General features: G+C 46.0%; 1 protein-coding gene across 1 annotated transcript in view; it reads right to left on the bottom strand.

The window, feature by feature from the left end:
* Window positions 1-14,115, bottom strand: part of dlgap1b (discs, large (Drosophila) homolog-associated protein 1b) — a 135,851-nt gene that overhangs the window by 38,941 nt on the left and 82,795 nt on the right. The window contains exons 6-7 of the mRNA XM_061239349.1: window positions 10,225-10,402; window positions 7,659-7,899 (exon numbers count right to left, since the gene is read on the bottom strand). Coding sequence (XP_061095333.1) covers window positions 7,659-7,899; window positions 10,225-10,402 — 419 coding nt within the window. The remainder of the gene's footprint in view (window positions 1-7,658; window positions 7,900-10,224; window positions 10,403-14,115) is intronic.

Raw genomic sequence — 14,115 nt, 5'->3', positions numbered from 1 at the left:
ACACACAGCCAGGCTGCAGACCGCCGTTCACAGGATACATTTCCCAGCAGAACAGGGCAGGTGCTGCTATGGCTCATAGGGCTCACTGGTGCCTGGCTTCACTGCACGGGGAGGAGATGCCAGCAGTGTCTGAGACACCCTTCTTTCCAGTCACCATTGATTTGTGGGATGATGCGGCCCTGTGCTCTTGCCCACAATTGTAATTACTGGCTGCGACCACTTTATGTGGGAGGCAAAATCCCATATGCTTTGCTTTTTTTTTTTTCTTCTGCAACCTGACATAGAAAGTGCTTATGTCAGTTTGAAGAGCTCAAACATGCCACCTGGTGGTAAGGAGGCTGAACACGTTTTTGGGCACAGTCACCACACCACTTTGGATAAAGTGGTGGCTTGACTTGGCATGCATACTTTTGTGAATGGCTCACACATTCCATTATCAACAGCCCAATATAATTATATGTGTGACTGACAGGATACAAAAGCAAACACTTAACAAAGGCAGAGAATTCTAAATGCTGGATAATCTTTTTCTTTAAAATAAGTTCTCACACAAAACATCTCAGCTGGTTCCTGAAAGAACATCCAAAGTGTATTTTTTTAACTTTGGGAACTTTCTGAATCACTCACCCGTTTATTCAAAGGAGCAGATGGCGTATCTCCGGCATCCGAAGGCAATGGCATGACATGGAGAGAAAGGCGCCCTCTCAATGTCATCTCTGACTGCATTCTCTCCTCGCTCCCTCCCGTAATTCATCTGACTTCCTCTCCGCATCACACACATCCAGATTGGCTGCACTTGTCATCACAATGGCTGTGCTTAAATCTCTCACTAGCTTTCTCACATTGCTCCCTCCCCTATCTGTATCACCATCTCTCTCGCTCCCTCTCTCTCCTCCTCGCTCTCCCCTCTCTCTCCCTCTCTCTCCCTCCCTCTCTCTCTCTCACACACACACAGACATGCAGACACACACACAGACACACACACACATGCAGAAAGACAGAAAGACTGAGGGTGAGTTGGCGAGGCAGTAAACTACAGCCCACTTCACACCGATAATCACATTAATGTCAAGAGTGATATTAAACGTTGAGGGAGGAAAAATGGACCAATGCCATGCAACATAATAAAACATATTAGATTCAAAGAGACGCGATACAAGAATAAAGTCCCGTCTCTGAGGAAGAGAAAGCGAGCCTTGCCAGTCCTATCCTGCTCTGCATTCTGCGTGCACGTTTATGGGACAGATAGCCCTTCCATCCCAGTTTATATATTACATGCTGAGGTAATCATTCTGCATGAAAACTCAGTGAAAATACTTAGAATTCATGTGCCATCCATCTCAGTCCGCACACAGCTAACACTGAGCAGCCCAGTCTATATATCAGCAGGACCAGGCAATATATTTTGAAAGTAAATGAAAACAGATTTTGTTTTTATATATTCAGGGCCATTTACCATACATTCACTGCCAATAAATTCCTAAAATATAGATTTTGCCCATGCCAGACGATTTAGTCGGCCATTCAGATAAACTACGAAGACAGAATGTTTCCCAGGGATCTTCATTACACTCCATATAAAAAGAACTATTCAAAACCATTATTCAATTTACAGAATCAACAGCACCGCAAAAACCGTGACTGATGCCACTCAAACATGTCATCTATTATTCACATATTTCTTTCAGTTTATTCAGAAGATAAACTGGCCCTAGCAAAGGCAGGTTTACAGCATTTAGATTAATGTTTACATTAGCCATAAAATAGGTCCACAGGGCCCTGGAGGAAACCAAAGCGGATGACTCTGCAAGAGTGCACACACCTACCTGCACACGCAAAACACCAGAGAGCTGCTATAGCCTGAGCTATGATATTAAGAAAGCTTGACCAAGAGGAATAGCTTTTACATAGCAAAATCTTTGTTCACCTGAAGTCCCATGTGTTATATTAAAGAAGAGTCTTTTATTGCCTCAGCTTCCATTGTAATCACCTCAGTCATTGACTGATTGACTGATCAGTGACTGATTACGTATGTAGACAAGGACAATAATGACCTTAAAGCAATATTTGCGAAACCAGATTGCTACTGGGAGCATCTCAATGCATCAGAAAGCAAAATCTAACACAGACTATGACAGGTCTTTAATTCTGCATCAGTGCATATGGTTGTGCTCTTAAGCAAATTAAAGATGAGTGGCTAGAGATGATTTTAGTAATGGTAATATACTGAACTCAAACAAACCTAATGTACTTGCCTAATTGGTACATCTTAAGCCATTCTCTGTGAGTCAGCCTTAAGAACTGGAGTTGGTGGGGAAAAAACAGAGAGAATAATTAACATGAAAGCGTGCAGGATGGCGGATTAGAGAGGGGCAAACAGGGAGGGAGGGAGAAGCGATTTGCATGCCTTCAGATCTGTCTGCAGCGGCGTTAATCGAAGGTCACCTTCGCTGAAGGAATGGGCTATTTTCCCTGTCTAATTACGAGCAGGGCCTCCTCCAAAAGCAGCGCGCAGTTGTTTTCTCAGTGGAGGGAGGGGGTGGACGTAACAGGCATCATTAAGTCTACAGAGGTGCCGGCAGATTAAAGCTCGCGATCAATCAAACTTGGGAAAATGCAGAGGGAGGGGAGGTTGGTTCCTACACAAGAGGTGAAATCACACATAGAGCTCAGATTCTATGCCCAGCTCTCAATGTGAGCTGATTCATGTGAATGTAGACACTAAATACAAAGGTTACATCCACCATAAATAATAATAACAAAAAGAAGTAGAAGTAGAAGATGAAATTAAGATGAAGAAGAAGAACAACAAGAAAAACAAGAAGAACCCGAAGAAGAAGAACATGAAGGAGAAAAAGAAAAAGAATGAGGAGAGTTGTTCATTGCCATTTGAAATAAATGCTTTCTGAAATGGAAACATTTCCTCGGTGTGTCTCATCTGGGGAGAAATAAGCACAGATTCTCAGATCAATAAATGCCCTGGACGGCTCAGCTCCAAGCTCCACACCTGCTCTGATCACCCATCCAGGTAATTCCAGGATGGCTATGCAAACTCCCAATCTGTTTCCAGGATGAGATCAACACATCAAATTCAGTTCCTTTTTATTTTTGGAAGCACGCTATGCCCTTCATCGCACGCCTGACACAGGGAGCTGCTGTTACACTGTTCTGCCTGCAGGGGGAGCACCTGAGGTCCGTGTGCTGATTATGCACCATGAACGTGGGGAGCCCGGTGTTCAGCAGGGCTGCTGCCACCTGATGCCCACAGCCTCCGGCGGGACCTTCACCCGGCATGGCGGGATGGACGGTGGGCGGTTTGGGGGCGTCCCGCGATGCCGGGTGAAGGTCCCCGCCGGAGGTTGTCGCTCATCGTACGGGACGCCATTTTATAATTATTCACCCGCCCCTCCTGAGCGATGTCATGCCGGCTCCATCTGGGAGCCTGGAAGCGCTTCTGGTGTCACGGCGCGTCCGCGTTCGAGGCCCGCGCCCTCCGTGATCCCCGCTCTGCTTCGTAATTCACGGGCAGCGAGGTCGTCGTCCTCCGCTGAGGGGAACTGGGGCAACCGGGAGCCCCGGAGTGCCACAAGGTCAGCAAGGAGGGAGGAAAGAGTGCTAAAGTTTTTATCTCTTTTTCCTCAAAGACCCATCATGAAATATTCACCACCGTGTTTGCCTCTCTCCGTTTCTCCGGCTGCAGGTTTGCGCATGCGAACGCTGTGCTGGCCCTGGCCATGTGTGAGACTCCGTTAGCTCTGGGCAGGAGCGACGGCCTCGTGTCTGAATTCAGCCCTGCGCTCTGTGAGGCTCACACACACCGTGCCAGTGAGGCCTGTCTCAAACACACGGAGCAGGCCCCACACGCTCATGTCCTGGCCTCACACGCTGTCCGCATCAGCCAGCTATGCCATCTTTGTCAGGATTTCAGAAAAAATTATTTGTAAAAAAAAAAAAAAAACTCATCTCTTTGGGGTACGCATGCCATTTTAATTCTGTTTACACATCAGAACTACACTGCGAGTGACGAACCGCTAGCTGCTCCGTTGATGAGCGTTTGAAAAATGGCGGCTGTGCAGGGCCAGTGAAGGATGAGCGGGCTGGGGTTGTATTACCGCCACGGTTTCTTCAGGGTGATGTATGCAGCTTCCCACCCTAGCCATCCCTGCTCTCCCTGCGAATAAATTAAGGAAATCAATGGGACCTAATTTCCATCCGTGCCCGGGGAGCCCGGTTTGTTTGCGGTCGAACGGCGTACGAGTCTGAGCAGCAGCAGCTGCGACTTCAAACCCCGCGCCTTACACACACAGCCTTCGCTGAGCGGGAGGGCTCCCACAATCCTTTGCGGGGACAGTGCAGAGGTGACGGCAGGACAGTTCGTCCTCACAGTTCCTGCGCTCCCTCCATGAGGAGCACGGTCAAAATGCAGCTGCACCTCACTGGGAAAGTGCTGTGACATGATGTGATGTTATCTGTAGTGTGGCAGATTTATTATTTTATTTCTCACCCTGTAAGACACACAGGAATAAGCCGTGACCGGCTCAATGCTCAGAGAGATAGCGAGACAGAATCCTCTAATTCCAATAATCAGCACCACAGAACCGTAATCAGAAAAGAAGAGGGATAAAGGCAGGCTGTGCAGGAAAGGGTGGTGAGATGTAACTGGACAGATAGCTGGGCTTAACTGAGATCAGCAGAGCTAATGGTGTAAACATATTAGTGCAATCCAACATGAAACACCTGATTTCTCGTACGATACATGGCAACACTCGCCTTTAAGTCTCATTACCAGCAAAGGGAAATAGTGATTGGGATGCATCCTACTGTGTGCTGAAGGAGTGATATCTTCAGCCACAGCTATCAGTGAGGACCGTTATCCCCGCATAACCTCCAGGGCATTGTCCGATATAAGAGGCTCCGCGGTCTGATTCCCTCTGGCGTGTGATTTGCATTTAGATGTGAGAGCGTAATTCAATTAATTGATCTCTGGAATGAGAACAAAGCATTCCCACAGAATCTTTCACACAGATATAAATAAACGATACACCAGACAGAAGTTACACTACCCACAACTTACAGAGAGCAAAGAGGAAAGCACATAATTATCTCGTTAAATAAAGCAAAGAAAGGAATGCAAGCGAAATAAGAAAAGCAACACGAACGTGCAAAGAAAGGCCGTAAGTAGCAAACGCTTCTCTACATGAAGGAAGCCCTCTGCTGAATGTAAATGACCCTCTTGCATTCAGGACAACATTGTTATCTGGTCCTCTTCACTCAGAGGAATTCACAACAGCAGAAACACAACTGCTGGCAAGGCTAGCCATCCCTCTCTCCAACTGACTGCAGTCGCTGACAGTCGCGACGACCTTGGCGGACGATGCGCCCTCCCCTCCCACTCCTGTATTAAACTGCACAAGGTACTGCACAGGCTGCTCACGTCGGTGTGGAGAAGCTGCCATCTTCACCATGGCTTTTATGCTCAGTCACTGAATGCGGAGTGACGGGCAGCGTCCATTACGGCTCGGGGCCAGCAGCGGAGGAGGAGTGCGAGGTTTGTGCGGCAGACAGGTCTCCCCACACAGACTGCTGCTTCTCTTCACACGGTGCAAAAAAACAAAAAAACCCAGAGGATTAATTCGCTCAAACTGTGATAAATTGCGTGCTTCCGAAAAATGAGGCATCAATCTTGGCTCGGGCGGCCTTGTTCTTGGCTCCAGAGCTTAAACGCCTCCCTGACAGTCGCCGTGCGCTCCCCCCCCCTCCCGCACCTGCACGCAAATTATTTCACCTGTCAGTCACCCGCCTCCAGAGAGTGTCACAGAGACATAGCCAGACCAAACACTCAGTGTGACCTGATTTCATACCACACCTGGGCCTTTCCGGAAAATTCTGATGGCAGTATCGGAGCAGTTTTGCATCACATAACAAGCACTCACACACACACACACACACACACAACATGTAAACTCAATACATGTGTGAACATCCCATTTAAAACATCTTGTGAAAAACAAGACTTGTTCTGTCAACACGCCATCCTCCATTCAGTTCCATGATAAGGACCATCCTCAGGTTCAAAAGGTTTACATGCGTATCAAATGGAATCAACGGCAGGCACAGACCTTGTCTTGGCTTTCAGACTTGTGGCAGTAAAGATTACTTTACAATGTCGTTCATTCTACTCTACCAGTTATTTCAAAAATAAAAAAGCCCTGGGAAAAAAGCAGCAAAACAGCAGCATCCTTTTGTGTTTACAGAATGATTTTGTCTGACATGGTGAAATGAAACCATCATTCCATTTTTGTTCCAATAGTTTCAAATGAAAGATTAGAAATGTGAGACAAACGGTACATGACTTTGGTCAGCTTCCTCATATCACATGGATCAATATTTCATATTTCATGTTCTCAGGTTTCATATTTCCACAAACAAGGTTTTATTTACTTTTTTATTATGTTTTCCCGAGGACACAGTCCACACAAGTAACGGCTCAATAACGGGTCCTCTAAAACATCATGGCAAAAATCTGGATTTGTCAACTGGCACCAAGGTCTCTTATGGGGGAAAACGTTGTGTATAGAAGTTTCATAATGGAATAAATACCATATTTTCAATATGATTGGTACCCTCTGTTATTGAACAAACCTGACTCATTCAATTCTGGGGTTCTTCTACAACCAGAGCATTAATCAAAATCACATGTGCAATATCTGTGGCCTGCAAAAACCCCTGCAGATCAACTGACCAGCTGCTATCTGACTGAGGTAATGAAGTTACGACCCTTACATCACCACCAGAACAATATTGATTGTTTCACTGGTAGCCCCTTCAAATGTGAGTGTGTGTCCTTTTACACACAGACAAGAAATATCTTGCGAATCCACCTATTTGTGTTTTATCTCTTGTTGTAGACAGGACATCTTGCCCATACGCAACAACAACTTGCCTTCAGCACTTCATAATAAAAGCATAATCCATAATTCAATGGGTATCACACCCCTCTTCTGTGGAAATCACAGTTTACAAACGGAGGGCTGCAGGCTATATGCAACTAGCGCTACTCACAAATCGATAGCATCAAAGCCGGAGAGAGACAGGCAGTGATCCCCCGCAACCTTTAATTGTGCGTTTCAATCAACGATATAAACAGTAATGGAGAGCGTGCTGCAACGAATCAGGGGAACGAGGGGAAGCGTTGGTGGAGGCGGGAGCGGACCGCAGAGAATTTAAAACGGATCCATCCGGAACATACGCTCACTCACGCCAAGGCCGCCTCGCCTTGCCTGAACAGGTGTTTCGCAATCATACAGTTCAGCCGTACAAATATAAATTGCTTTGATTAGCCGACTACGACCTTGAAAGCAACATAAAACTAATATGTTTTAATGAGCGCAATTAAACCCAACAGTAGGGAAAACAAACCCACCAGTGGTGATTGAGAGGATTAACAACGTCGAGTCGTAGCCAGGAGATCATAACAGCGAGAATAATTCAGAAAAGATGATTCTCTTTCTCAGATATGACAGGTACTAGAACTTAGGTGTTTGAGAATACACAACTGCATTTGAACGTTTTCGATGAGATGTTGGTGTCAGAGCAGAAATGAGGGCAAACAGACATCGCAGAAAGCCAGCGTGTGGAGGGAGGAGGCAGGCTCTGACCTGTGCTGCTCTGGATGGTCCTGACAGTGGTGGTGGTCCTGGGAGGCGAGATGGCCCTCATGGGGCCGCAGTCCTCGTCCTGGGAGCAGCCCTTCTCGATGGCGCGCACGTAGCTGTGGCTTCTCATGCGGAAGCATCCCGGCATGGGCAGGTCCAGCGCGTCCACCGCCTGGGACTCCAGTTCGCTGAACACCGACTCGCACACCGACTCAAACTGCCCGTTCACCTCCACCTCGCTCACCTGTGCGGGGGGAGAGAAGCCAGCGCGAGGCGGGCACCGTTTAAAAACCCCTCATCCGCCAGCTCCACTGCCAGCACCGCCTGGGTTCAACAAGTGCCCACCTTCTGGTGCTCCATCAGCAGCACTCTCACAGTACAGACCAGGGGTGGCTAAGCCTGCTTCTGGACAGCTGCGGGGTATGCTGGATTACAGTGTGACTCACCACTTAATTCATCAGTTACGGCAGTGTAGAGTCAAATCCTTTAATCAATTTTGGGGTCAGTTCGAAATTTGTTTCCTCGTTTTAGGTTGAAAATAGAAACCAGCATAACCTGGGCTCCCCAAAGCCAGGGCAAACCCCCCCGCCTCACACACACACACACACACACTGATAATCACACACAGTCTTCTAGGGATGGACAGAGACTGAGGAAACACAATGATGAAAAGTCAGTAAAATGCTAAGTGCCCAGGGGAGGAAAGTCAAAGGGGTGCGGGGTAGAGTTCAGGGCCTTCCAGGAGAGTGCAGGAGAAGGGAAGAGCTTTAGAGTGAAGGTGCAGCAGAAATGCGGGTGGTGGCTACAAGTGCATGGGACAGGCGTGGCTCTACCAGGCTGCTGGACTGCGCTGATCTACAGAGGGAACCACGAGCAGAGGGGATCAGAGGGGAGGGAGGGTGCGAAAACAAGAGGCAGGTTAAGGAGCATGAGGCCAGGCAAAGAACTGCAGTGCATTCTGGGCGATGGGGAGCCACCCCCACCTCGCAGGACTGACGGACGGTCTGACCAATCGCAGGCGAGCGTGAGAGCTTGAGGGAGTTTCCTTCCACGAGCCTGACTGTGAGGCGCTCCTGCAGGTGCCGCGAGGCGGCGTTTCCCACGGCAGCTGAACGCACTTTGACAGCGGTGTGCTTCAGAGACGGAAATGCCTGCGGGCGGTGTCCTGTTCCCTGGGGCTCTTACAACAGCTTGAGCTCCTCGGGAACAATTACACGCCGCAAAAACCGAGGCCGTTTACCTGCCCATTTCTACAGGCCTTTACAAAAAAGCACGAAAATAGAGTCAACTAAAGATCTGCATGATTAGCACACTCGGGTGATGGATGATGGGAAGCAGGTGTTAGCTTGAATCACGTCTCCATGGGGTGGTGTTACTGGGTCTGAGGATGGGAGAGGTGGGGGTGGAGAGGAGAGGCCTGGTTCTCCTATTTAGCTGCTATCAACTTCCTGTTTTCTCCAAAACTGGGACACTAGAATAGCCACACTGCCAGGTACTAATTGCTGAGGCTGGCTGGTCATCACCAGGCCTGATAGAAAGGCACAGATGGCTGTGGTTAGTCTGGAAGATAAATTAAAATGCTATGGTATATGGTTTGAGGGGGGAGTGGTAGGGGTTTGGAGTTTGCACCTCTGCTGAGATTAGTTTTCTTTAAATTTATTCAGTTTTTAATCTAAGAATTAGCCCAGACAACATGGGCTAATTCAGGGCCAGTCCTGCTGGTCTTTGTATTCTTATTCAAACTGAATCTGGACAGTGACACAATATGTATGAGATAATACACATTCTCTGAATAAATACTCTTAAGAATGTCCATTGAAAAATGCACCAAATGAAAAGGTCAAAATCCATCCATGTCAACTTGAGCAATCATATTGCAGTAAACTAATTCAATAATATCGGAGCTACGTAAATGTCATAGATTTTTACATTCTCCAATATGATTTAAGCTAATTATGTGGGACGTCAGGATGGGAAGATTGAGAAAGAAAGGACATTGTTATTGACTGGACGCAAGCATCAAATGTTAATGGACACCATCAATATTTCGCACACTAAAAATACTTATACTTGTGACAATATTGAACATTGCACATGAAATAAAGTTGTGACACATCATTGGCACTGTATATTACTGTCCATTACCCATGCTTTATTTGACAGGATGGAAGTTCAGGTTTATTACAAGCTTTTGTTTACTGAGCTTTTGACTTGTTTTCACTAACTTAGTTATGTTCCTCAGCAGTGGAAATGAGTCTGATGGGGTATTTCTCATGATGATGGCACTGTGCAGATGTGGGTGGGGGTCAGAGGTCGGGGGGGATGGGGAGACGGAGGGGGTAAGCGGGGGTTGGGTTTTCCTTCATGACTAATTAATGCTCTGAACTCCACTCCCATCATCAGGCCTGGAAAAAAAAGAAATGTCTGGGAAACGTCAGCTTAATTAGCACTTCGTTTTCCCTTGCTGATGAATGGGCTCGTTAATTTGACTTGATTTTCCTCCCCCGGCACAGCCGCGAGGCAGACAGGTACCGGCGATGGTGACCATGGCGACGCCGGGGGCACCAACCTGGCTGATGGTGCTCATGGCCCTCATGTAGCTCTCGTTTCGTGAGCGGAATTTAGGGGAGCCGAGCAGCCCTGCGGGGTCCAAGCTGTCCAGGCTCCTATTGATGGAAACTTCACTCACCGCCCGCAGGTAGCTGTGACTCCGGATCTGCAGTTTGGGAGAGTGTTCGGTGGAGATCCTGGGGTGGGGGAGAGAGAGAGGTATCCCATGAGCCTGTGGGTCTGTGTATACTCAAACAGGGTGGTTTAGGCAGGCAGAGACCCAATGCATAGGGTATACTGAAGAGAGAGGGAAACAGCGTTAATGCGACGTTACATGAACTGCCAGGCATTTATCAAGGGCCTAATACCCAATGAAGTGTTCATATAAACTTTAATATCAATTTCATTGGTATTGCCATTTTTATTACATATCATTTTAATTAAACCTGATTTCTTCTGTTCCCAGAAATAACTTACAGAAAAGTACTTACAGAAAAGACTAAGTTCACACAGTTCAGAAATAGACAAGAGAAAAAAGCTGAAATTACAATGAGTGCTCAGACAGATATGTGCCAAATGTCTCACATGCATTGTTTCTGGACAATCCAGAAAGTCATTAAATCACCTGCAGCTAGCCAAACGCATGTCAATAGTATGTATCATACAGTGGACTTGACGGGTGTGGTCTCTGGGGCAAACTGTGCAGGTGTGGCAGCCACTGGGAGGCGCTGTGGAGTGAGTGTGATCGGGTGACTAAATGCAAACACTCCCTTAGACACTGAGACTCCACCCCTTTCCTTCCAGCACAGACACACAATCTTCTGGAATTTACAGTTAGTTAATATTAAGGGCCTCGAGGGTCTAATCTATTTCAGTCTAATGTCCGAATTAAATGTACACGCATGCACGCACACACACACACACACACCTACACACAATACACACACACAATATTTGAAAGGAAGACTAATATTACTAAGGAATATAGAATTTTAACATTTTAACACCTGTCATCATTTAAGAATAATGTAGCTGTGGAATGCATATATGCATGTAATCTTTGACGAGAAGAAGATGGAATTCTGCAGTGTCCCTTTTTTTTTATCTTGTTACAAAACTGGGAGTCTGGGGAGTTAAAACACACAAACGGTCTTATGATTCAGTCTGTCCATGTCCACTCCAGCTTAATTATGTATGTCGCTCTCAAAATAGAGCACGGTTACAGAGGCAGCGCAAACTGGATTACTCACTCTCAGATGCAGCGGGTCAGAGGCAGAGCGGTTAGAGGCACTTAGGCCGCCCACGCTGCCTTCAGTCTAATACGTCTGACGCTGTAGACACCTAGACGCATCAGCACCGCCGAAACGCACGGGGGGGGGGGGGGGGGGGGAGCCAAAGTGGAGAGTCGTGTGCTCTCTCCACTGGTGTTCCCACCCGGAGTCTATGGGGAACGCAACTTTTCCCGAGGAGTGAAGAGAGCGGGGAAAGGCAATGCTAAGTACGGTTTGAAGACTCCACCGGGTAAAACATCACAGGCTAGTTTATGCACTGTGGCATCGGAGCGGAATAAGCCAATCGTTTCTGCTTCGCTGTTTCGCTCAGCCGAACAGGCATAGGCCCACGAGCGTACTAACCTAGCACAATAGCCTAGCACGATGACAGCCTCAGACTTGTGACGGGGCTTGACAAGTGCACACTTCAGAAAACTAGCTCCCTTCTTCTGTATGTTAAAGGTTTGGTGGCAGATGTCCAAGTCAAGCATTTTGGGTGCTATCATGAATTAAAGCTTGTTTGAGCCATCCACACAAAGAATATGTGGGGTTCCATTGTGAAATATTTATGCTCATGTATTCGATTAAAGGGTGTATTTATACATCTTGGTCTCACCATGTAGTAATTACAGCACTTTTTATAGCAGTACTAAAACTAAAACTCTTTAATGTGAATGGATCTCTATGGAAATCAGGTGGAGGGACTACATTCAACTGCAAATTATGCTGATACAGTATGGAACACATTTGTTGGCTAAATGGCTTTAAGTCATCAAGGGTCCAAGGTAGCAAATGAGCCTCAAACCACTGTGCTGCTGTCAGATTTGCAATACATACTAGCTCAACAGGAAAATGTGTCAGGAGAAACAATTCTTGTAGTATCTACTGCATATCTGGCAGCAGCATGATGGTTTGACATTCATCCGTCCAGAATTTTAATGCTCACTTTCCATGTGCCTCATTGTAAGAGATGCATACACTCCCTGTCATAGATGTGACGTGTAAAATCTCCCACACAAATAACCATTTTTCCTGACAAAGAACCCTTTAACTAAATAGGGTTCTTCAATGGAATCACAGGGTTCCTTTTGGAATCGTTTTGTACTATATTTCATTAAATAGACAATAAATAATAAGTGACCTCAAAATACTAGCGTCAATGAGTGATCTCAGAAATAATATAATGAAAATATTGTATCTTGGCCAGATTTTTTATTTATTTTTTTGCATTGCATGAAATATACACAGATGTCATTCCTAACATGCATAGCAAATCCCTGGAGTATTAAAAGGAAATACAAGGCACGGTTTGTTTGATCTGGCTCAGGAATTCTATTCAGTGCCACAAACAATACATTTCACACAATTTCATTTTCTGTGCTGGGTATTTCATAAAAATAAATTATTGAAAAAATATGACATATTTCTAGTCATGCCAAATCACAATTGTAACACTCCATCTGCAAGAATATGCAAGTCTGTTTTGGTCATTGCTTCCCCCACTGTAATCTGTTATGAGCTCAACAAGCAACAAGCAAATGGCCTAAGTGAAACCTTCAGTAATAAAAGCCTTAAAGGTATAATAGGTAAGATTTTGGTTTTAAAACATTGTTACAAGACCATTGTAAATCCCTTCCTATCATTGAAAAAGGCACAGACATGTTGACTTACCCTCTGCCTGTGTTTATAGTCCTTAAATTCAGGTTTCAAAATACTCTGACATCATATAGCTGTACAATAATTCAAGCTCATTGATTGAAAATTGGTTCTAATTGCCACAGCCAATGGCATTTCAACATCAGTGTGTTCACAGAGAAGGGGTGGGATAAACAGTGTTGTGGTTTGAGCGTGTTTGTTGCTGCAATTCCTCTCTTGACCGTTAGAAGTCTGAAATTACCTATTGTACCTTTAATGGATATAGCAGAATGATAACACCATATAAAATTTGAGGGATATTGAATTGAGGTAAGAGGACTGCAGTGACTCATAACTGAGCCCCAGTCACAGAAAACACACAACTGTATTTCACTACGACTTTTGCAGCAGTTTGAAATGTCTTTTCACGCAATTAAAAACATTTTAAATGCCATAAATCGCTTGTGTCAGTGTACTACTTGGCCCTCAAGTGTTTTTGATACTCCTACTGTGTGGCATTGCCTGGAGAGTTGTGTTTTGTGGTTATGAAACAGTGTTGCTTTTATTGCTTCCAAAAGTCTAATTTTGTACGCTTCAATATTCAGAATGAAATAAAAATCACATAATTCCGTAGGAACACACAGAAATTGCCTCCTGTGGGACCCATTGCCCAGGCTGTGGACTGCAGGACGGGTATTGCAGCGCTCAGTTTAAGCGCTTGCCCAAGCCGGCGGAAAAAGCGAAGCAGAAAGGAACGTGCAGCTTAACAAAGCACAGCCTCGGGCACTGTGGTTCTGAAGGGCCACACTAAAAGGCCCATTGGGTCTCAGGGCCTGAGTCGCTGCCGGACCGGGACAGCAATGATCTGAGTTTAGTGTGCAGGAGTACCACACAGACAAACACGCACACACACAAACACGCACACACACAAACACACACACTCACAAACACACACACACACTCACACACCCACACAAACACACAAAAACACACACTCACACACA

This window comes from Conger conger, chromosome 4, assembly GCF_963514075.1.
Source record: "Conger conger chromosome 4, fConCon1.1, whole genome shotgun sequence".
NCBI classification, from domain to species: Eukaryota; Metazoa; Chordata; class Actinopteri; order Anguilliformes; family Congridae; genus Conger; species Conger conger.
This window is presented reverse-complemented; position numbering and strand designations above follow the sequence as displayed.